Source organism: Manduca sexta, chromosome 15, assembly GCF_014839805.1.
Source record: "Manduca sexta isolate Smith_Timp_Sample1 chromosome 15, JHU_Msex_v1.0, whole genome shotgun sequence".
Classification (NCBI taxonomy): domain Eukaryota; kingdom Metazoa; phylum Arthropoda; class Insecta; order Lepidoptera; family Sphingidae; genus Manduca; species Manduca sexta.
Window position 1 is genome coordinate 5,659,488 of NC_051129.1, and position 23,592 is coordinate 5,683,079.

Below are 23,592 nucleotides of genomic sequence, written 5' to 3' on the forward strand. Positions count from 1 at the left end.
TTACTTAGTATCGAAAGAAGCAAAAGCCAGAAATATTTAAATTAAAAACACACACAACATAATATCTAGAATTTCCGAACACGAAATAAAATGTAAATGAAAAGTTAATGAACAAAATATCATTTACATTTGTGTTATCATATTTTCCACGCAATCACTACGACTAATACACTGTGAAAGGAAATGAACATAATAAAATTGTTATAAAATGGATAGACATTTCTGCAGAGCTGATAATAACTGCAATTATAACCGTGGGGAACAATCTTCGTGCTAACTTGTAAACAGACAATAAATACACTTTTTTAATACATTGTTATCTAATTGCGGCTAGTAAAATTATAATTTCTTTTAACTTATAATATGAATGGCAAACACTGTACACAAGTTCTTAATTCCGCCATAATGGTCTGCGTATACGATTTAAATAAGTAGACAGAATTGTATCGACCGGCGAGGGGTAACTATATCTCGTCAATCGATACTATCTGGACCCTAGTCCGCTTACCATTAAGTCAAATAAGGTAACCTTTACTGTGCTCATATAAATAAAATCAACATACACACACATCACGCATTTATCCCCGAAGGGGTATACAAAGGTGATCCAGGGCATCCATTTTTCGCTAAATGTGTTCCATCCCATGATGTAATAGGGGGCGAGCCTATCACCATATCGGGATATAGTAGGATACAAATTGGTGAGAAAAACCCAAATATCACTTTGCCCGACCAAGAATTCGAACCCAGGACCTCAGAGCGCTGCCGTACCCTGCATTCAGAACAACTACGCCACCGTGGCAGTAAAAATAACAGTAATACAGTGCACATTAATACGTCCTTCTTATTTTGTTTCGTCGCTCCTCGTTCCTGAGCTCCTATTGTTTAGCGTAGGTAATGATATGCTTGAGCCTTCTCGTCCCACAATGTATCATGCGAAAATGATAACGTTGATGATAAGGACGTTATGCATAGTCAATTTTCTTGTTACGTCGCTTATGATAATATCTGCAGGAAGATACAACTTGCGTCTTGAAGATGTAAAATAATGAGGCCTAGAAACTTACTCTATGTTAGATCATTATGTGTAATGGTTTAACGTTATGAAATTTTTAAAATTATAACGTAAGGTACGTGTTTTTTATACCCCTAAATCGTACAGATATTCCGTTTTATTATTTTTATTTTAGGTATAAAAGTATTCAAACCTCTAATGGATCCATAGTCTTTGATCCTTATAAGCAGGCGGTTCGACTAGACTATATTTTTTTGTGATGATACCCCTTTTGCTTGCTGGCGGCTTTTTGCTAAAAATCTGTAAATGCAGGTCTTAATGTCTTTAAGAATGGTAGTCAGTCTCCTAAGAAAGTTTTCGTGTAACTACAGCTATTAAGCTGCCCTTGCTGCCCCGTCTCAAAAATCCACCTGCTTATAGAAAAATGTACTATTTTTTGGTGTCGAATCCTATGCATATCTGATGGCATTTCGAGCGGCAACCTGAGCAAATAATCACTTTATCTATAACCATCTATGAAACTCTAATCTTAGTCAAACTCGTCAACATAAATAGCTTATGCATATATTTTTTTATTTTATTTTATTTATTTGGAAAACAAACAAGTGTACATATAGATGACAATTAAAATATTTTTTTTACAAAATTAAGAATTATACTTTGGTCTCAATTTAATCAAAATTATTTTACGTAGTTTTTATAATTACGGTTTTCATGTACCCTGTGGGAGTGCAAGTATATTCCACCACGACAGTTAAAACTTTGCAACACTCTTCGACGCTAGAGCCCTTGTTTGAATGTGCGCGTTAACATCAACCTGGAACTAGTTTTCCATTGTAAAGTAGAAGCAACAATGCCCGAGATATTTCCCGCAAAAACACATCACCGAGAGCGTTTGCGTCTTACGACTCAGTCGTTCACCTGTATGAGGAAATCTGTCCGATCAACACAACAGCTTAAAACACAATCGAACATGCTACCAATCATTTCCTTACAAAACACACGAGTTTTCAGGTACGGTGGGCGGGCAGATAACGATGGTGCATAAATTCCTCTCATATAATTCGCATACATGTTTCAAATATGCTGAGAATTAGAATTTCTCGACGGCATTGTGCTGTGTTTGTTCTTTATATGGTCATGCATTAAGCATTGAATAAGGAATACATTAATGAACAAAGCTGGGCACACAGATTTGAATAGCACGTTTACCATACTTAGCCTGGTTTCACGAAGATTATGAGGACAGTGCACTTACCGCTTGGGCACGCTGATCCGACGCTGCCGAAACAGGTGGTCCATTGTTTTCAATAACTTCTTTGTTTTTGCACTATAACTCGAGTCTCCCACAATAATTGGAAAAATTACTGACTTTCACTTAAAAGTCTATATTTATTGTTAACACAGTAATTTTTTACACTGTACATTTAAAGTTAATATAAGTTCATTTTATCACTTGTGCTAACTCCTCTAAATCCCTGTTGGGATTTCAACGATTTTTAGTTCAATTGTAATTCATCTATTCTGTAAAAAATGTTTAGTTGGCATCAATTTAAATTATCGAGATTAATGTTGCATATTAAAAAAGCAGCAATCAATCAATTATGACGGACAAGTGTGATGAAATGATAAATTGATAATATCAAAGAAGTATTTTGGCAGCGGTTACGTCGGGAGAAAGTGAATGCGCGGCGGCGGCAATGCGGCGTACGCGCACTCTCCGCTCATCTTGCTACATTTGTATTAATCATTATGTAGTTTAATGACAATGTCATGTATGAATGTTCTTTTGTTTTTATTTGCACTCTAATTCACATTCATATCTCTTACGCCTGTAACGTGATACGAAGCTTTCTCTAATGTTCGAAACAATGGGAGTTTTTTTTTGCGTCACATTCACACTTGCCAATGATTACATTGCATTAATTTAATTAATGATATTTATTGCGTCCTTAAGTATGAAAAATATTGCCGATAAGTGCGGATATTTCAGTTTTTATAAAGGGAAATTGATGGATATTAAATTTGGTTTTGGCAGTGAAATTGTACGTGCTACAATTTTTTGATAATAAAAAACACTGGAATGTATATTTTTTAAATTAAATATGTTTTCTATATTTTAACAACAAAAATTTATGTTCCAACTTACGTCTTCGGAAAAAAGAAGAAAGTGCCAAAAACGTTTAGAAATTGACATAAAAAAAATTATAATCATAAAAAAGTCAGTCACGAAACAGATATTGTATTTTTTTTAATTTCGCGATAGTTTGCCGCGTGCGGCGTTCAGCGTGCGTGAGACCGGGAACTATCGCTGCGGAGCGTGCGACCGCGGGGCCATGTGACGGAGCACTAGCCCACTGACATGGCTCACCCCGGCTCGGACGTGCTCTCCACTCCGCATTATGTATTCGATGCGATATCCACTGCCAGGTGGCATAATTTCTCACCAGATAATGGAATTCCGCCGTAAATTTCAAGTTGTCTTGAATTTTTATAACGCATATTTCCAATACAAAATCGCGAAGAACTCTCGTTTAAGAATTTCTAATCATCAGTAATTCTAGTACCAAAAATAAATTGAAATACTTGCATTTACAGTTTATACCTACTCATATGTTATGAAAACAATTATTTTATTGCTTTGAATTACTAGACGAGCTTGCCGTTCGCCTGATGGTAAGCGATACGACCGCCCATAAATAGTAGAAACACCATCCCAAAGTATTTTTTGGTGTTCCACTGCGCTCACCATCCCGAGACGAACTATTAAGTCACATTATCACCAGTAGTTACACTGGCTACAATGTTCTTCAAACCGGAACACAACAGTGGCTACACACTCCTGCTCGGCAGCAGAAATAGACATTGCGGTGGTACCTACACAGATGGACTCTCATATATGAAAAACCTAATACTAGTACTACAACTGTTTTTTGTAATTTTTTTTTAGTTTTACCTAAAAATGTATCCTTTTTTTTATCTCTGACATTGTTAATTTTATTACCTGGTAGCTCACCATCAGGTGACCTAGTTTCTAGTTGGCCAATACGCCTATAAGAAAGTTGTAAGTCGTTCGAAAAAACCTCGCGAAGTTCCACTCTCTCTTACATCATAGGTCACAAAGGACGCATATAACATACATACCTATGACCTTTGCACAAAAAAACGCCCTACTTGGTCCGCCGATTTGTAACCGTGTCACTAAAATTACTAAGTGGTCATCTTATGAAATCAGAGGTCTAAGAAAAGAAGCCTGCGTCTGCATTAGATTTCTCTCTGGAAAAATTGTAATACCTACCTTTATAAATAAAGATTTGGGGAATGGGAGAAGCGGTTTATAGTACGATGAAGTAGTACTATCCACTGTTGTGTTGAAAAGACAAAAGTGGCAGGTTGTTAGGTGCTATAGAGTTAGAGATGGTCTGTGAAATTTTACGACGGCAGAAAATAATAAAATTCTACCATACCTACAGACAAATGTGACCTTTTATTGACACAGAAATTATAAAACAATAGATATTTATATTTTTTCTTTGAATCTAGACTAAATAAGATGAAAAATCTAGTACAACGAAAAGCGAATAAGTACAATATATTGTTATCATAAAAACATATAAATAGATGCTTAGTAACAAACACTAATATGTTATTACTTTAAAAATTTATTTAAATCGAAAAATAGTACCTATTTCAAGTTTTTAATTGCAACACGTAATGCTATTTCTTAGACATTTTGAGTAATAAGAAGTGTCCTCAGCATCCAACTAGTAGGACAGGTTTATTAGCACTTTTAAATAATGAAGTAAGTGATATAAATTAATGCAGAACAATCGTGAAACGAGATTGCGTGTCTAACATGTCTTCGAAGCACACACGCGACTGCACGCAAGCTGATCCATAAAAACAAATTAAGTGCTGCACAACCGATATGTAGCCAGACGGTTATTGTTCAGAAAAACCGTTGGTTGTAACAGTTTCTTATTAAGTACACAGATTTCTATTCCACGAGAAAAATTAATATTTTTTCGGTCTAATTGCGGCTAAAGTGGTAAACATTACATTACAGGTAGTGTTTACCGGTTAACGGTCAATGCGATCATTCACATAGCGTTGCTACGGTCATTACTAATGGTCATCATCAAATAATCGCTACGTGCATGATATACATTCTGCCTCGTTATTATTTACTCGTTATTCACCGTGCCAGCGACTAAATCAAACTACTAAACTTTTAAATATGATAGAGCTATAAGGAACCTTTAACATTTTATTTACAGCATGAAAAGATCGACTCGCCCGGGTAGCTCCACTGTTTGACAGCAAACCTACGTGTTGACGATAGTTAAATATCCTATCATAGAAATTTTCTTAATGAAAATAGATCCTTTGTGATAGTACGTGCCTATAACCTGGTATCGAAATAGCAGAAATTAACAAGCAAAGTTGTGCTACTTTTGAACGATAATTATAATAATAAAACGGGTTCAGGACCATGTAATCTAAGATTTCATACGTATATTAACAAAATGATAAGATTATATACGGTTTTGTTCGGCTAGAATTACCGAATTCAACGTGGAAGTCTTGGAATTTGTCCAAATGTTGGTATTTAGATTCAAGTCACCAACGACCACTTCACTTTACTTCACAGTAAACCCTACAGTGCACACATGGTGAATAATCGAAAACGAAAGCTTCGGTGAAAGTGATAATAGTCAGGTAGCTTAAAACGTTCAACATTAGCATATTGTGTACCTACATATCTAGCAATACGGTATGAAAGTCTATCTGCGCGAGAACAAATTTCTCTTTACGCTTTCCGAGCCTTCTGTAGGAAGCATCTAATAAGGGACAAAACCATTAGTTACGTAAAATATATTATAATACAGTATATGAGCTTAGCTTTTACCTATATATAGTAGAAATAATACTTACGCTGGCCATTCATCGGGCTTACATCCGTCAGATGAAGAGCTGTGAGCATAATATCACGAATCCAATCCAGGCATGAGGTAACACGAAATATAAGTTTTTGGGGTCTAATTATAATTACCTACTTTATTTTTTGCCAGGCGCTGCTGCATCAGATAAAGTGGGGTAGAGATCCCAGCAGAAGTAATGGTAGGCAGACTGGGGTCCAGATAGTCTCAACTGATGAGAGATGATTATCCCACGACAGTCGACATTATAATGCCGACTTCTTTGAAACCGGATATACGCAAGTTGATCCCGGAACGTGATGCAGACATGGGCCACTACGGTGGTTTAGATACTCAGGTACATATTTCCACTAGGCCAAAGACGCGATCCTATGAATTCATTTAACTGACGCTTTGTGTGACTAAATAATAAAACTACGAGTTGGTCCGAATGTAATACTCAAAACAAATTAGTGTCACGTGCTAATTCTGTAATTATCTTGTCCACGAAAGCTTAACAAAGAATTGAATGAATGACGTTAACATCCATTCAATCAGTCGTGTTTCATGTTGGCAGACGAAATGAACGGTGTCACCTGCAAACGTATATCCATTTCCTCTCCACGCCTCACTTGCACGTTGAACTTGTAAACCTAATTTCAACTCACTTTTCTATTTAACAATGTTGCGATTCAATTGTGATAGTGATTGATTTTAGAACAGAATCTAATAGCTATTAGTGTTAAATGCTAATTACATCAGATATACGGTAATAAAAATAATACTTGTTAGTTCAACTAAAATTTAAAGGAACTACTTTAAAATCGGCGTTAGATAACATTGAAAATGACAAGTACGATTTAATTATAAAATAAATCTATTATCTCCGACTAGGCTGCTTAGCATCATTTGTTCCATGATGATTTTTTTACTCAAATGATTGAAGAATGAGATCTTTGTTTCGCCTGGTGGTTATCATTATAACTGCCTATAAACAACAGCATTCGTACCCATTCAGAATTTTGTATTACAAAGCATTGTGTAGACTAGACGTTAGAAGTCTCATAATGCTGTAATACCAGTTCTAGGGATTGGATTCGATTTAAATCGCGCAACATAAAACTTAGTGAATTTTTTGTTTCGTAAAACCCCATCTACTTAAGATGCAAATGGATTTTGTCTCCAATACAGATTATAGCGATAAGCTCGTCCATCGTTACCTATGACGTAATAATTGTTTTATGAATTATTTTTAACAGGTACATAATACAAATGAAACTACTTAAACAAAGAAGAGATATGCTGAGTACCTAAATCGTATTCGTGATGTTATTACATTGAGTCGCGATATCAAACTTAATACCAGTTCGAATAAATACCAGAATAAAACTAAAACACGATTCAATTAGTGATATTTCAAATAAAATAATTTTAGATATAAAAAAATATTTAATTTAAAAATAAGTAGTACAATATCCACCATAATTAATAAAAAAAAATGGAAAAGTACGTAAGTAGACATCAGAAAACTAGTGCTAAGCTGTAGAGTGTACCATATTGTACTTTCTATCTTGACATAAGTAACTTCAACCATCACGTTACAAGTAATTAAATACGTTAACATTCTCCTTTTCAAATCCAGCCCTACTTGAGTATTAAATATAATATATACTTATATTTAAGCGTGATTACTTATATAAGCGACTTAGGGCCGTGTAAACACAGTCAACTCAGTTTCACTCTGAAGTGCGATGTCAGCTAAGACGCTGCCAAATTAAGGTCGGCATCTTAAGATAGTCCTTATTTAATAAACTCATATATTATCAACTCAAAAAACATTTAAGTCACAATATGTGTGGATTTTGACATGTGACTTTTATTTATGCGCCTACTCAACTGAACACAAGCTCTTAAATACACGTAAGACAACTTAAGCCTTTTATTAAATAGTTCAGTACATTAAATGTCAAGTGAGATTATACTCAAAGAGATACTGATTTATTGATATAGCCTTTAATAAAAAGGAGGAGGTATTTAATTCATCGTATTTTTTCATATCTAAAGAGTTTATTATATCTACGAATTTTGTAGCTGTGGCACCATCTGTTAAGTTAACATTTTCTCTTCCTTATGACAGCAACTATACCAAATATGTTGTATTAAAATCTTATTATTTATAATCTACAGTGATCATTAAAAATATACATATTTTTTGCGTATCCTTATATAACTAGAAGCCATCTTAGAATATTTTTCATAAAAAGCCGGGAAACGACCATGCGAAACATGTATTAGACTAGTAAGGGACAAGATTCCATAGGGAGCGGCGTAATGTTAGGCGTCTAGCGTCTCATTGACTACATCAATAGTAAAGCAACAAATTTGTTCTTTCAGATCAATTTTCATTAAACTATCCATTGTCGAGCCGGTCCATTCGAGTTGCAGACAAAAACACTTACACTTGTTACACTTAACTCTACCACCTAATAATCGTCTGATTAATCATTTTATTTTATTCAAAAACACTATTCTTGGTATAAAAGTAATATTTAAAACCTACTGTTATTCATATATCTAGTGGATGTGGTGATTTCACAAACACTTCTCCGTACATTGCGAATAACCATTTTACTTAATTCAAACTGACATAAAACGTTTTATATTTTTATGCCTATCAATAAAAATGCCATAAAATACACTTGAAGTCTTAAATAGTCCTTCAACCCCTCTCTGTTTACTACATTAAAACTGTAATTTTATTATGTTTATTTTAAGACCTGCGCCTTCTCATGAACCAATCGCACTGCACCCTTTTCTATAGCGAAGATTTTTGCTTTGTTAATCAATATAATTGAGAGTGACCATTTCTAAGTCAGATACATGTGGCTAAGACCGCGTGACTTGGTAGAATAAATACAGTTTTCTGCATACAACTGACTTCACACAGGTGGTCGTGATAACAAATACGATGCAACAGAAATTAATATAAAGCAAACCAAAATCACCGCAGGAAGTCCCCTAGGCACCAATATTATATCCCTGAATTTGATCTAAACTAAATTGACTCTGGAGGGAATTTTTTTCCCCAACCCATGTAAACAAAAACAGTTGAATACGAATACATGATTCCAAACTGAGGTCCAGGGTCCCTGCGGTGTCTTTTGACGCCACTTGGCATATTTTCTAGAGGTGGCTTGGCAGGGTGGTTGACCCCCAATTCTCCATTGCCGTAACACCCGATAAGTCGTGTTCGAGGGAACGCCGCGCGGAAGTATTCCTGCTCGACTTCGTGCCTTTGGTCGCGTCCTACGCATGATAACTTGAGTGCCACGCTGTGCTCGAATCGGGGTACTTTCTTCGCAAACTGGAAGGATAAAGAATGTATTTATACAGTAAGAAGAAATAAAATTTCAATCATAGGGATTATCTAATCCAGTCTGTTGGAAGGGATTTTAGATAGTTATATTTAGATTTTTATTCACAAATGAGAAAATGTACATACTAGATTCTATTAAAAAAATATTTAAGATGCACAATTATGTATTTTTTACCCATCAAACTGTTTAATATTTCACAAGAACTTAGGACATACAGTTGAAAACAAAAATAGAAAAACACTTTAAAGTATGTCATAATAAATTTGGTGACCAAAAGTTTCTTTAGAAAATTACCTCATCTATAGTTTTTCTTATTTTTGCCTTTGTCCAATCAGAGGACTCCACTATTAATGAGTATACATCAAAATTGCACACATTAGAATTGTGAGGTACAGTGAACATAGCTATGGTCACTAAGTTTTCACTGACAAAGTCAACACCCTTGTTAATGTTTTCTACAATAAGATCTATATTGTCTTTTTCAAACATTGTATCTTCAACTATACAACCGCCCAGAGCATATGGAACATTTGGTTGACTGAAAAGTGAAAATATTCATAAGTATAAATAGAAAGATTTGCTTATTACAAAATTGAAGATTTTAGTGTCATAAGAAGTGATGCTACAAATGAATAATACATACACATCTTTAAAATAGTTCAAGAAGACAATATCCTCAACAGACTCCAAGAGAAAACTTTCTGTGACATAAACAACAACTCCTTTGAAGATACGGTCCTGAGCAATTTTATGGACTACATCAAAAAAATCATTTTGCATATTTGCAACAGATTTTATATTGATAACATTGAACTCCACATCGGGTATGGTTGGGATGTAGATGCCAGAGATAAATGGATTATTCTGAACAATCATTTGTTGTGTAAAAACATGTTCATAGGTAATAGATGGGCTGAGAGGCATGAAGGTCAAATATGTTGCTTTCACTGTCAGCATGCAGACCTTTGGCATACATACATTGTGCTGCACCACATCTAGTACTGAAAAAAAAAAAATCTTACACTTAATTTTATACCACTCAAGTATTAATACAGAACATACAAGAAAGGAAACAATAAAAAAAAAATTACTGACCTTAAAACTGAGATAACCTTTATGTACTATTCATAAGAGTGATTTCTTTACAACTTATAATATACTATATATAAAATATGATAAACTTACAACAATGTACATTCTGACAAGCTGGTGAGCATGGATTTGGTGTTATTGATCCACAGTCATTTGTTGCAGAGAAACCCAACATGTTTGCAAACGTGAGCACTGCCAATGGTTCAGTGTAAAAGTTAGTAGACTTCTTAAATACTGAATTGATTTTTGATACAGTAACTGGAAGGTCATTGACAACAAAATCGGCCGGCTCCAGTTGCTCTTTCTGAAGTGCTACAACAGCCGAGTGCCACATGGAACATACATGCTTACATAAGAATTTCTCCTGCCATGACAAATTACTAATAATCTTCTTTGCTATGACATAGTTGGCCATAACACTTTCTAGTAAGCTACTGTCGCATTTTATATCCTCAACAACTCTGTCCAGTTCTCTCTTCTGTATATAAGCTAAGATGTTCTCAGCTACTGTTAACTTGGTACACACTATGTTGTCTGAAGACGAATCACTATCTGCATCATTTTTATCACTATCAGCAATATTTGCATCACCTGAACTGTCAGACATTTTAGATTTCGGTAACAATCTGATCGTCAGATCTATTAATTGGGTCGCCTTTTAGCAGCGCTAGTATAAAGCAGTATAGATAGATAAAAAAGAATATGAGATAGTGACCAATGTAGATCATAACATCCCTCAAATGTTTTCTGAGCTGTCCACGGTTATGGATCTCAGCGGGGTCGTACGCTCCCAAATTCCCTTGGGGTATTGTGAAATATTCGAAAGTGAGCCATATAAACATAGGCAGGTTCAATAAAAACAATAACACTTGACCATGCAATAACAGTAACACTGTAACAAACGTATGTGCAATGTACTTAAACACCAGCCAGTAATTCAATTTGTCACAACATTCTTGAGCATTTAGATAGTCGCACTCTAAATCCGACAAAGTTATTATGTAGTAAACCAAAAGAAATAATATAGCTCCACAATCGATCAAAGACAGAGAGAAAAGCAATGTTTCAGCTAATATCATAACTAGTTTTTGTTTTTCAATCACTAAGGCTCTTATTAAACAATATTCAATGGTAATTTACGCATAAGACATAATTACTTCCACTAAAACTTAATAACTGTAATAACTAAATGAATATTGTTTGGAAAAATGCAAAATCCTCCCTTAGGAAACCGACAGCTTGACAGCAAATAAGTGACAGTTGACACTGTTGACGGTTTTATTATTTTTTTTATGTCACAAATAATCGGCTAAAGGCAAAGACCATACTTCCAAGGATATTTACTTACAAGACCATATACCTATACAAGATTAGTGTCTTTTGCACACATATGATAATAATAATAATATCAGCCCTGTATTATATGCTTGCCCATTGCTGAGCACGGGCCTCCTCTACTACTGAGAGGGATTAGGCCTTAGTCCACCTCGCTGACCTAGTGTGGATTGGTAGACTTCACACACCTTCGAAATTCCTATAAAGAACATCTCAGATGTGCAGGTTTCCTCATAATGTTTTCCTTCACCGTTAAAGCGAACGATAGATTCATAAAGAATACACATATAATTTTAGAAAAGTCAGAGGTATGTGCGGTTGGGATTTGAATCTGCGGACTTTCGTCTTGGCTGTCCGTTCTGCACCCAACTAGGCTATCGCCGCTTATATGATAATAATATCAGCCCTGTATTATAATATCCTTACTGTCTCACTACTGGGCATAGGCCTCTTCTACTATTAAGAGGGATTAGGGCTAAGTTCTAGCCTATGGCCTAGTACGGATTGGTAGACTTCATACATAATAAATTGCGTTCGGCTAATTTCGAACGGTTTTTCGGTGTGTTGCGAGGAGTCTCGAAAAATTTATTTTCTCATAAAATATTTAAGCGGTACCAACATTTTATACATGAAACTAGTTATTATTAATGCTACTTTATGTGATAATTTAATCATCTTCCAATTCTCTCGGTGTAAGCTTAAAAATAGATGATAATATCAGTATAGAAATTTAAAACCCTTAGAAAAGATTGGACCTTCGCGGGGTAAGTTCGGACTCCGTTCCAATAACGCTTCTAATGCTAGTATGATAAGATCCACAAAATCAATCAGAAGTCTCAAAAATGTTGAGAAGAGCGAAATCCACCTTTTTTGTTTCAATGTACATAGCACACCCGTTCTTGGTCGGGGCATCAACTGTGGTATATAGGTTGGGGCAAAAAACGACAGCGTAGCCGCCTACATAGTTTAAACTAAAAAATAACCATGGATTCTGTTTTATTGGTTGGAGACTTAATGAAAATCCCATATATCAGGAACGTCTTTATTGTGGGCGCGACATTGTATGTACTACATGACAGGAACGGAATAGGAAAAGTGACAATATTTAAATTTCTCACTATAGACAGACGAAAAGTAAATAAAATTACTACCTCCGACAATAGTGTTATTGAGACAGATGACATCAGTACGACGACGAACAGACACATCACACAGGAAAATAAAAAATCTTTCTCATCGCTCAGTAGTCTTTTCAGCAGTATTATAAACGCTATTTCGCAGTCTCTCAAAAAGCCTTAAAGTAGGTACTACGAAAACTAGTATCTTTCCAAAGAGGTTATCGTTTTGACGATATTGTACAATTTGTTGTCATAGCCATAGCTCATACTAATATTCTTTTCACAATAAAACAATAGTAATTGTGTCAAAAACATTTTATTTAACATTCTTTTCTTAAACTAATAAAGGCTTGGTAAATATTTACAAGGCTTCATTACAGGGCAAGGTAAAAAAAACTATCCAGTTACACTACAAATCCGACTCCTGTTATCTTATCACATCATTACATTAATTATAAAATTTATTGAATACTTGGCTCTGCAACAGATCACAACTTAAAGTCATGTATTGCCGAGTTAACGCGACGTTCTAATGTAATAAGAGAATGTGATTTCAATGAGAAAAGCGTTTTTATGTATATTTGTAAAAAGCCAATTTACTATTTTACAGTCAACAATACAACTTACATGCAGAGACCAATGCACCAGACATACAACGCTTTGACACTCCATATTATGAATAAAAACTAGTGCCAAATATTAAAATTCTCTTAAAATAATTACAACAATCATAATAAATATGCAGATAATACAATATCAAATATTAATCTCACTGACTTAGTATCTCGTTAAATTCATTATAACTACATAATAATTATAATATGTAATAAAGTGTGATTAAGAAGCTAATATAACATTCTAGGCCGTAACATTTCTTTGCAGATTAATGTAACCCAAACTCTACTATCCTTTAAAATTATGTCTTCAAAAGATATGTAAGACACATTCATCAAACAAAACACATATAATAAATATATATGTATATAAATTAAGGTACACCTTATATAAGGTGTCCTAATTTCAAACTTTAGAGGGTGATGTTTTGTTAATATAGGAAACATAACCAATCCAAGTATAATTAAAATAAGGTTTATGAATGTGATAAAGTATAAATAATTATATTACGAATAAATATTCTTAACGTAAATCGTAACGTCGGCTTATATATAAAGGGATAAGACCAATTTTCAGATGAGATGCCACATACCGCAGGCACCGTCATTGTTACCAATTCAATAAAATTCGACTTGTCTCCTTCGCGCAATAAGCCCACATTACAAATTATTCCATTTAGCTTATAATAATTTACTCTCCGAAGAAAATAAACGCATGTTTGTTGTTTCTCTCACGTAAGTTAAATATTTGGCTAATGTGGGTATAATTTTGATAAATGAGCAAATAGATTTTCTTTAAATATTTAAGCCTAGAATAAAGGTATTACATAATTTACTTAGATAATGGAATATTACTTAAAAATAAAGTAAACAACATAATGCCTATCAGCCCTGTTTCAAACGTCTATGCACAGATTATCATAATTTCGTAAAAAAATGATTTCTTCTTATGCATCAAACAATATTTAACTTCCAAGTACTAAAAAAAATATATATACCTCGTCAGTGCAATCACCAGCTCCATACCAGAAATATAAACATGTGTCTATGCACTTAGTTACTTTGTCTATGGTGTTTAGTATAAACTCCTATGGTATCGCGTAAGGAGGCATTCTAGTTAAATTATTTAGAGCATATGTACAGTATACCAAACATAATTGTTGTTAATAGGGCGAAATGGACCAATACTAAAAAGAAATTAATAATGTTGATAATTTGCAGGTGTATGTGTGTGCTTATATTTCTGGTAAAACAATATGATAACACCATACGTAATAAAAGTACAGGCTACAAGTTCAAGTTCTAATCAATTTGTATACATTAATTCATTCTAAAATAGCACCAACTCTACGTAACAATAATTAATAATTATACGCCGAATAAAAAAAGAGACGCAAGGACCTCTGTTGTGAAACAGTATAGTTATATAGCAAATTTTCATAGTGCCGTTAAAACAAGGTCCTTGCAACAAAATAAATAAATGTTCTTATGCAGATTGTCGATTTCTGTTTCATTTTGTTAGATTTTGTCTGAGAATGTACTTTATATATACATTTATAGAATAGAAATACAATGCTCTGAACATAAAATGGTACAAAATAATAAATGTAAAGTACAGTCACACGATAACCAATCATGCACAAATAGGTCTTACATAGTGTAGTGTTATTAATAATTTGTTACAATATTCGAGATTGCATTAATCATACAAGATAATGTCGGCAAATACAATATTGACACTAATATTACAGTACGTTTAAACAATTCTCGTTTTATAGTATTGGCACATGCAAGGAAGTAAAGCCTTAATTATTCGTTGTAGCAACAAGTATTCAAAAATTAAAATAACGTAAATGCAAAAATGGCAATATATTTTCGATTAATATATTTATGTCTCTGTAATCATACTCCCGCCGGTGAAGCAAAGGTAAACGCAATATAAATAATGGTGACACTGTACAATATACATTAGTGAAAACACTCACACATAACATAGCAATGAATACAACTAAACAAAAAACCGTAAGTACACTTTTAGGAGTATATAATAAATTATAAATAATGCACACAAACAATTATGCAACGCCTTTACACAATTTTAACAGCGAAAATAAAAAAAAATCACTTTATACGGTATTACGCATACGCATTTAAAACAGCAACTTATCGATTACTAAGCACCTATCCTACACTTTAGATAATATAAATTGGAATGATACATTTTCTAGAATGTCATATTGTTTCATAATAATAATAAAAAGTGATTTTAGGAAGAATCAAAATAATACGATAAAGCAAATTTTGTCAAATGTCACCGTCATTCCACACTGAAGAAATACTTATTCAGTGTATAATAGAGTGTAATATTATACTCGTTAATGTTGAAACAGGCGCAATGTGAAGCGAGACGTTGCATAATTGCCTGTGTGTGAGGAGCCGGCTCCCTAAGTTAACTAATTGAATTCATATCTAACATTGTTCCCAAGCTGGTCCCACCCATGACGATGGCTTGTGAAATGTGCTCCTTGCCCTCAGCATCATTAACATATTCAAATAAATATAAACCTGTATTCTATTAATAACAATTGTTTTTAGCCGATATTTAAAGGGTCAAGGAGTTTGCGCGCCACATTTTGCACTTCAACAAGACTGGAATGTCACTTATTGATTTGGGAAATAGCTCTCCGTGCGACAGAGACAATAATAAGCGATTTTATTTAAATCGGCACAACATCAACCTCTAATAAATTAAACACTTCAATTATTATCATCGATAAATGTGTACATGACCAGGTGACTCATAGATTGATTGTGCTTCAACAACTTGTCCTATGATAATTTCCCCTAAGTTTTAGTCATCGGGCGGAATGCAGAAATCCACAACTATGTTGAGTATTATTATGTTCAATATATACATACGTAGATATGCCTATAAGTAGTAAACAAAATGGACTTATTATATGTGAGCCAAGTACATCAGTGTGCACGCGGCGAGTGTGTGCACAGACACTCACTAGTACAATAACCAAACTGAACATCATTATCAACTAGCGACACAAACACCTCGTATCAAACATTAAGTACAAATATTATTATATAAACGATAGTTCCTATTACTGTAAACACTTTGTGTTTTACTTATTTATTTCTAGTCCTTATTACACCAAAGTCATTATTGTGGAAGAACGAGTCACACGTGTTAGACTAGCGTAATTTATATAAGCGCCACTCGGTGGCTCTCGGTTGCGACGCAACTATAATTTTTGTAATTTTTAATGTTGTCCCAACACTTGAAAATCTCAGTGTGCATGTAAGTTGGTGTAAAATAACTGAGCGTCGTTGACCCGTAGGTTCAATAGACATAGACATGGTTCAGAGATCACTGTCAATATCGTCAGAGTGCGACTCCGCCGGTGAAAGCAGTGAACGCGGGTCAGGTGGCGTCGAACTCTATCTTGTCCCAGGAGTAGTGCTTGCGCGCGGGCCGCGGCGCCGGGCGCGACAGCACGCTGCCCAGCAGCGGGTCGCACTGCAGCATGTGCCCGCGGCCGAACATGTTCGGGATTATGTCCGTGTCCATGTAGTCACACCCATCGCTGTCCACCGTCATAGCAGGTCCCAAATCTATCCCACATTCCTTCAGATCGAATTCACAAGGCCGTTCGTCAAACACTTCGTGACGGGTATCTTCATTCTGGAAAGATGGAAGCGACAAATCTTCCATATAATCGAAACCGGTCCGGGTGTGATCCAGGATGTCTCCATTTGTGAGTGGAGTCATGCTCATTCTTTCTGGTTCGTGCTCTTCCCCGATGTCCATGGCTGTATGGGACATACTACCGTTTGTGTGATCGCCGTCTCCGGAAAGAAGGCTCTCAAAGAAATCCTCGTCACCAGTGTTAGGGTCAGAACCGAAATCTGGGTGAAACTCCCCGTTAGATAGTAATTCAACACCTAGGTCTGCGCTCATTTCAGAAGACGCCACGCCGACTGCACATCGATTGTCAACTGCAACGGCGTTGTGGAGATCCGCGTGATTCATGATCTCATTTTGGATATCGTCGAGTTCCCGCTGCAGTTCATCAGCAGCAAGAGAGTCTCGAACGTGCGCATCTCCTAGAACATCATCCGACAACACGTCGGCCGGCGAAAATGCGTCAGGTCCTGCCGTCACATACCCGGCGTCCAACGAGGGACTCACCACGGATTCACCCACAGCCGAAGGTGGCAACTCGCCGTTCTCGACTAAGATTTCCAAAACATCGTCCATTATCTGACTGTCTTCTGCATGGTCGTGCAATGGCGTGACCGGTTGCACCTGCGGCATGGGCGGCGGCGGTGGCGGCGGCGGCGGAGGCGGCGCCACGCGCTCCGGCTCGTAGTGCGCCGTCGGCAGGATCGCTATCGGCACCACTTTCACGCCATTCAAGATGTACGCGGAATTAGCGGGCTTCTGCGGCGTGGCCACCGGCGCCACGTCCCCGGCGGCGGCGGGCGGCGTGACGGTGAAGAGGCGCACGTAGTGCGGCGGCGTGGGCGCGGGCGGCGGCGGCTGCTGCAGCGCGTCGAGCTTGGCGCGCAGCTGCGTCACGCACAGGTGCGCCTGCAGCAGGCGCCGGCTCTGGTCGCTGGCCGCCGCGCCCGCCGCCTCGCGCCGCACCATCTCCAACTGCTGCCGCGACGCTTCCAACTTCCGTTCCAGTTCCTCTATCTGGCGTCGCTGCGATTGCACTATGTCCTCCTGAGGGTCGAGCTCGATGCGCGGGTCCGGCGAGGTGACCGACGCGATCGACGCCGGAGACTTGGGCGCCTCCTCCTGCTTCTCGAACAGGAAAGGTCGCAACCTGTCGATCAGTTGAGGCTTCGGGCCGGAGACGCGAAGGTTGCGTCGCTTGCACTCGGCGCGCAGGTCGGACACTTTCATGTCTTCGAAACGTGCCGAAGCAGAGAGCGGCGTGACGGGAGGCGGCGGCGGCGGCGGCGGCGCGGGCAGTGCGGCGTGTGCGCCCAGCGACCCCAGCGACACCAGCGCCTCCGACGAGTCCGACGCCACGGACGCTACGGAGGCCACGGAAGCCACGGAGGCGGAGGAGGGCGCGGGCGAGGCGGGCAGCATGAGCTGCAGGAGCAACTGTTGCTGCTGCAACAACAGCTCGTAGGGAGTCTCCACGGAGCCGGGCGGCGATGACGACTTCTGCGCGTTCGGAGGGCCTTTATACTCATGGAATTTAAATCGCGCTTTGGGTTGCTGTTTTTGTTTATTTTTCTTCCGATTCTTATCTTTACCGGGAGCGGGGTGCTGTGGTGGTGACGGAACGCTGAGGGGTGAGAGTGTGGAAGGAGGAGAAGGTGATGGGGAGACTTCATCTGGAGGCCCGCAATACGATGAAGGGTGTTGAGGTCGACCTGATGCACCCTCACTGGTTGCCTTAAACGCGAGAGTTCCACTTTTGACTGCAGTTTCGATATTTTCCTCTGTATGCAGTATATTTTTCTTTATCAGTTCCAATGGGCCCGGCCTGTGTGATAATTGATCATTTAACTGATCCGCTAGCCGCGCTTTTTTTAGCATTCGCTGTTTTTCGGCTAGGCTCGGATCGACATGACTCTCCTGAAACAAAAAAAGTAAAAGTGACTACATATTACACAGCTATTGTTCTTACAACCAGTATGGAAGTTTACGAGGAACATTTTTCTTACTTCGTAACTTTATTTAGTATAATTACTAGCTCAATTACTATATGTGTATTGTACCGTGCATTTCATTAGAACTTGTATATAGAGTAATAAATCGGATGTGCTATATTTATAAATTACTCAAGAGTCACGCGAATAAGGTAAATATGCCAGGCCAGGCCAGCGTTCAAAACAAAGTCAATTCATACAAGTAAATCCATTTCAAATGTACTGCAACAATGCCAAAGAATAATTATTGGAAATATAAAATAACTATTCATTATTTAGGTATCATTACGTCACAGTGTTAAAAAGAGGATTATTAACATTTATACTTGGGACTTTGTATTTCGACTTTACAATGTGACTTAATTAATCAAACAATGCACCTATGGGACTAGACAATGCACATGGTTCCTCCGCCCTATTTAATTACTGAATTATCGTTACTTTCTATTAAACATTGATAAAAAGTTATACTACAATTAATATCATATGTTATAATTAAACTATTTTTACGATTTATCGCGGTTTTTATATTATAATTTTAATGTCTAACAATCGCGTAAACATAAGAAATCATTATTATCATATGATAAATAATAATTATCAGGTAAAATAATTTCAAATCACCCATAGAAAAATGCCACATGTGTTGTTTGTGAAAAATACGGATTGTTATTTTGATCTAAGGGCCTGCAATTTTGTTTCCTCATGCCTATAAATAAAATGTTCGCAAAAAAAGCACCTTAACTGAATTTACTGACCTGCTCCAGTATATGCCTTCGTTCCAACTCCTGTCGATCTGGCCGCCTTTGTATCTTCGCCTTCAGTAAGTCTCCGGTCTTCGCTCTTTCCAGTTGCTTGCATTGTTCAAAATATGCAGGAGGCGTTTTCAATGCTGGAAACAACGGATATACATGAGACAAATTTCAAAATATCGCAAAACAATGGAAGTTAAAAGATCATCGATGTCAGGTGAATAATTATTATTTTGTTCCATATTTTCTTTGATTCCTCAAAATAATTTCGGAAAGTTGCTGAAATCGCAAATTTATATTTGTTTATACAAAAAAACTGAAAATTCTTTATGGAAATGTAACTTAACCATGCGTTTGGTGTTGGAAAAAATATTTAAAAAAATCGGAAAAGGTAAAAAAAATATATATATTTTGTATTTTTGTATTCACTGACATATCATTATTTTAATCCCGTAACAACAAAATTTTGGGTTTACAAAACTACCACAAGTACCTATAATATAAAAATATTATATTGTTTACTTACGAGGCATGATCCCTTGGGCCACCAGCTGGTTACGAGGAGGTCGCGTCATCAGTTTCACCTTTAAAGCTGTGGAACAACCAATAAACGTTTATATTCCATCTGTAACTAGTACGTGCTGAACGGGCAATGTTATATTTATCCTCAAAATATTTTTCCTTCTGTATGCCATCGTCCAGTAATACGTATTATTTAGACAAAGCATAATATCAAACAGTCGGCTAATGTATGTGTATATGTAATTCGCCTACCTTTTACATACAACAATAAGTACTGATTGAATAGCTGACATGTGTTCATGATGGTTATGGTGTTATGACGCCAGGTAACGAACATTGACGTAGTGCGCCGAGTCGAATGCCGGCGTCGTTCGCGATCGACGCGCACGTCGATACAATATTATATCGATAAAAGCCAGTGGAGAGGCGTAGGCGCATGAAGCTCCTTCCTATGTTCTTGTTTGCGTGCAGACAAGCGGGTAGTAGCGAGCGATGGGCGGACAAAGCTGGCTCGCCGCCAACATAAATAAACACTGCACAAGGAAACTAGTGTTATGCCGCGACCGTATTACAGACGAAACATTCACTACCACTGGGCCGAATATTGTGGGTTACTGGGCGCCTTTACCTCGCACGGTCTACTACTAATCCAATCTACATGCATCAACCTATATAATATAACTTTATTACATTATTATTAAACATAAATATACAATAATATATCACCTGTTTTGTCACCAATTAGTAAAAAGTATTTTATTAGGCAATAACACACTAAATATAATCTTGGGTGCCTTACAAGAGAAATGCTACTATAAGCTTATATTCGAGACTGCGACTGAGTTCGATAGAATTTCTCGTTTGTTGTTTATTCGCGATGGTCGTATGCGATGTAATACAACACAGACGCAGAAACGACCGGAAGTGGCAACTCCGCAGGCATACTAATACATCAGGTTGTGCCGAGTAGAATGCAGCTCGGAGGCCACTGGCCGCGCACAGGACAGACAGGCTACACATTTAAGCCAGAAAATATTTAAATTTCTTATATCTTACAGAGTGAAAGTCGTCTAAACCCATTCATATTCAAGTTTATTCATCACTGCACCGAAAATTGTATATTCATTAACACGACTGCCTCGATGGCGTAGTAGTTTTACGGTACGACTGCAGTGCTGAAGTCTCGGGTTCTAGCCCCGGGTCTAGATTTTGTGACCAATATGGCGATAAGCTCGCCCATATTACGTCATGGGACGGAATACACACGGCGCAAAATGGGTGCACCTTTTGCGTTTCTGCCGACCTCTCCGGAGATACATGGCGAGAGTGCATATGTGTGTCATTAACATAAGTAATACAAAATTTATTGTACAAGTAAATTATGCGGTTTAGTGTGTATGGTATACTTATATAAAATATATTAACTTTGCAACATCTGAATAATTTTCTTTGTAACCAAACGTCGTACGTAAATTTATTAATTGGTAGTATATGATACTGATGTATATGTGCTTACATTCTTTGTGCTTGCCCATGGCTGGCTGCAGCGGGCTATCGTCGACGATCACTTTGGGCGGGGAGACGCGCGGCGAGCTCGGAGGCTCGCTGGCGCCGCTGCTGCCCGCCGGCCGCCCAGCCATCTCCTCCGCACCGGAACTGTTAACATAATTAAACATTGCATTGTAATATTATAGCGAACAGATCAGATTTAGGAAGCGACCAGACGATAATATTAATTTCTTGAAAACTAACTTAGGTCGTTTTGATTTATTTACATTTTACACCAATGAACGTAATTTTGGAGTTTGTAAGCGTATTAGGGAGCTAAGTTATAAAAGATAATTATATTGTCCTAGACCAAAATTACTGGCAATTATGTATAACGTCTTTGCAATATGTATAAGAATTGAGTTTTTATTTTGTATGAACCACATATACCTGAATGTATCCTCGGAGGGCGGTGTGGCCGGTGTGCGCGGCGGCGAGGCGGGCGAGACGGGCGAGGCGGCGCGGCTGCGGCTGCGCTCCCGCCGGTGCTGCGGCTTGAACCACTCGGGGTAGATCGCGCTCAGAGTCTCCACGAGGTCGTGGTCCAGCGTGACGCGCCACGACGTACGCCCCTCCGAGCCCTCCGAGCCGTCGCCTCCGCCGCACGACGAACGGCTCTCTGCACAATAGATACAACTATAGTAAATATATTTTATTAAATAAACATCAAGTTGGATACTACGTTCGTTAATCACATGTACATTGTACAATATATTGAACCCTACAAAGAGAATAAACTGTGGCGATTATTTCTCGACTAACCTTCCTCAATTTACGTAGACCTACAGAGTACACACAGTCCCGTTCGCTAGCGCAGTTGTTTTTCACTCATCCGACGTTGTTAGATCATCGCGAATCACGAGCAGATGTTGTAATAGGTGAGTCGGAAGTGCGTACACTGACAATGCCACCCGTACGGGATATCGTAAACAATTTGGGCAATATTGGGCGAGGCATTACACTATAATACACACTGTCATCATAGCGACGACCTAATTGAATTGAATCCTTGAAAACGTTTATAAATGTACGTGAGTAGGCGTGTTCCTTGCTTTTAGATGCATTGTGGTTGGAATGTTACAATTTTACGATATCGTGCACAGAGTGCTAACGAAGATGTCTAAGTTTATGCGTATAACAGATGGATACATATTCAGTGCACATACTGTGCAGGATACTGTCTGCAACACTTTCAAAAATATTTTTTAGCTGTGGTCCCAATGTGTAACACAATAAACTAGTGTCTGGGAGGGACTTGGTTATTTTCACAATATATTGTTTTCATTGATCTCGCGCATCAACGCATAGAATTTTTTTTACTTGGAAGATATACTTTTTACAATCACGCTGGTTTTACCAACCTCAAAAATTGTAATACTTTATTTATTCTATGACAGACAGGAACAATTCAACACGTCCGATTAGGGCCTGGTATGTTATATATAAATTATATAATAACGTTAACAGATTCACGACGATGTGCCCTTATAATATATTACGAAACATATATTTACGTTCGTTATTACAACACAAAACAACATTTTGAATTTTCTATGGTCGAGGAAAGATGGAAGTATTATGTAATGTTTAAAACTCTCATAAAGTTGGATATACG

The 23,592-nt window shown here is 37.3% G+C and overlaps 4 protein-coding genes across 6 annotated transcripts in view; all 4 read right to left on the reverse strand.

The window, feature by feature from the left end:
• Positions 1–3,352, reverse strand: part of LOC115440019 (heparan sulfate 2-O-sulfotransferase pipe) — a 72,262-nt gene extending 68,910 nt beyond the window's left edge. Inside the window, exons 1-2 of the mRNA XM_030164144.2 lie at positions 3,165–3,352; positions 2,274–2,539 (exon numbers count right to left, since the gene is read on the reverse strand). Of these exons, the coding sequence (XP_030020004.1) occupies positions 2,274–2,317 (44 nt within the window). The 5' untranslated portion in view covers positions 2,318–2,539; positions 3,165–3,352. The remainder of the gene's footprint in view (positions 1–2,273; positions 2,540–3,164) is intronic.
• Positions 3,353–7,563: 4,211 nt separating this feature from the next.
• LOC115440004 lies at positions 7,564–11,122 on the reverse strand. The gene is made up of 4 exons (XM_030164118.1): positions 10,497–11,122; positions 9,955–10,312; positions 9,606–9,849; positions 7,564–9,298 (listed from the first exon to the last, which is right to left on the reverse strand). Exons 1-4 carry the CDS (start codon positions 11,008–11,010, stop codon positions 8,990–8,992), a joined length of 1,425 nt encoding a protein of 474 aa, XP_030019978.1. The 5' UTR covers positions 11,011–11,122; the 3' UTR covers positions 7,564–8,989.
• LOC115440005 (protein cornichon homolog 4) lies at positions 10,985–11,653 on the reverse strand. Its single transcript, XM_030164119.1, has one exon. It carries the CDS (start codon positions 11,480–11,482, stop codon positions 11,012–11,014), a length of 471 nt encoding a protein of 156 aa, XP_030019979.1. The 5' UTR covers positions 11,483–11,653; the 3' UTR covers positions 10,985–11,011.
• Positions 11,654–13,155: 1,502 nt separating this feature from the next.
• LOC115439983 (formin-like protein 7) overlaps positions 13,156–23,592 on the reverse strand; it is a 42,503-nt gene continuing 32,066 nt past the window's right edge. For all 3 annotated transcript variants that reach the window (XM_037438819.1, XM_030164088.2, XM_037438820.1), the window contains exons 2-6: positions 22,368–22,596; positions 21,946–22,085; positions 20,434–20,499; positions 19,914–20,047; positions 13,156–19,081 (exon numbers count right to left, since the gene is read on the reverse strand). In XM_037438819.1, coding sequence (XP_037294716.1) covers positions 16,904–19,081; positions 19,914–20,047; positions 20,434–20,499; positions 21,946–22,069 — 2,502 coding nt within the window. In that variant the 5' untranslated portion in view covers positions 22,070–22,085; positions 22,368–22,596 and the 3' untranslated portion in view covers positions 13,156–16,903. The remainder of the gene's footprint in view (positions 19,082–19,913; positions 20,048–20,433; positions 20,500–21,945; positions 22,086–22,367; positions 22,597–23,592) is intronic.

Coding starts and splice junctions, on each gene's coding strand:
- LOC115440004 (XM_030164118.1), bottom strand. CDS start 11,010: ATGTCTGACAGTTCAGGTGATGCAAATATTGCTGATAGTGATAAAAAT. Junction 10,313..10,496: donor TTGTCAGAATGTACATTGTT/GTAAGTTTATCA, acceptor TTTTTTTTTCAG/TACTAGATGTGGTGCAGCAC. Junction 9,299..9,605: donor TAAGAAAAACTATAGATGAG/GTAATTTTCTAA, acceptor TTATCCTTCCAG/TTTGCGAAGAAAGTACCCCG.
- LOC115440005 (XM_030164119.1), bottom strand. CDS start 11,482: ATGATATTAGCTGAAACATTGCTTTTCTCTCTGTCTTTGATCGATTGT.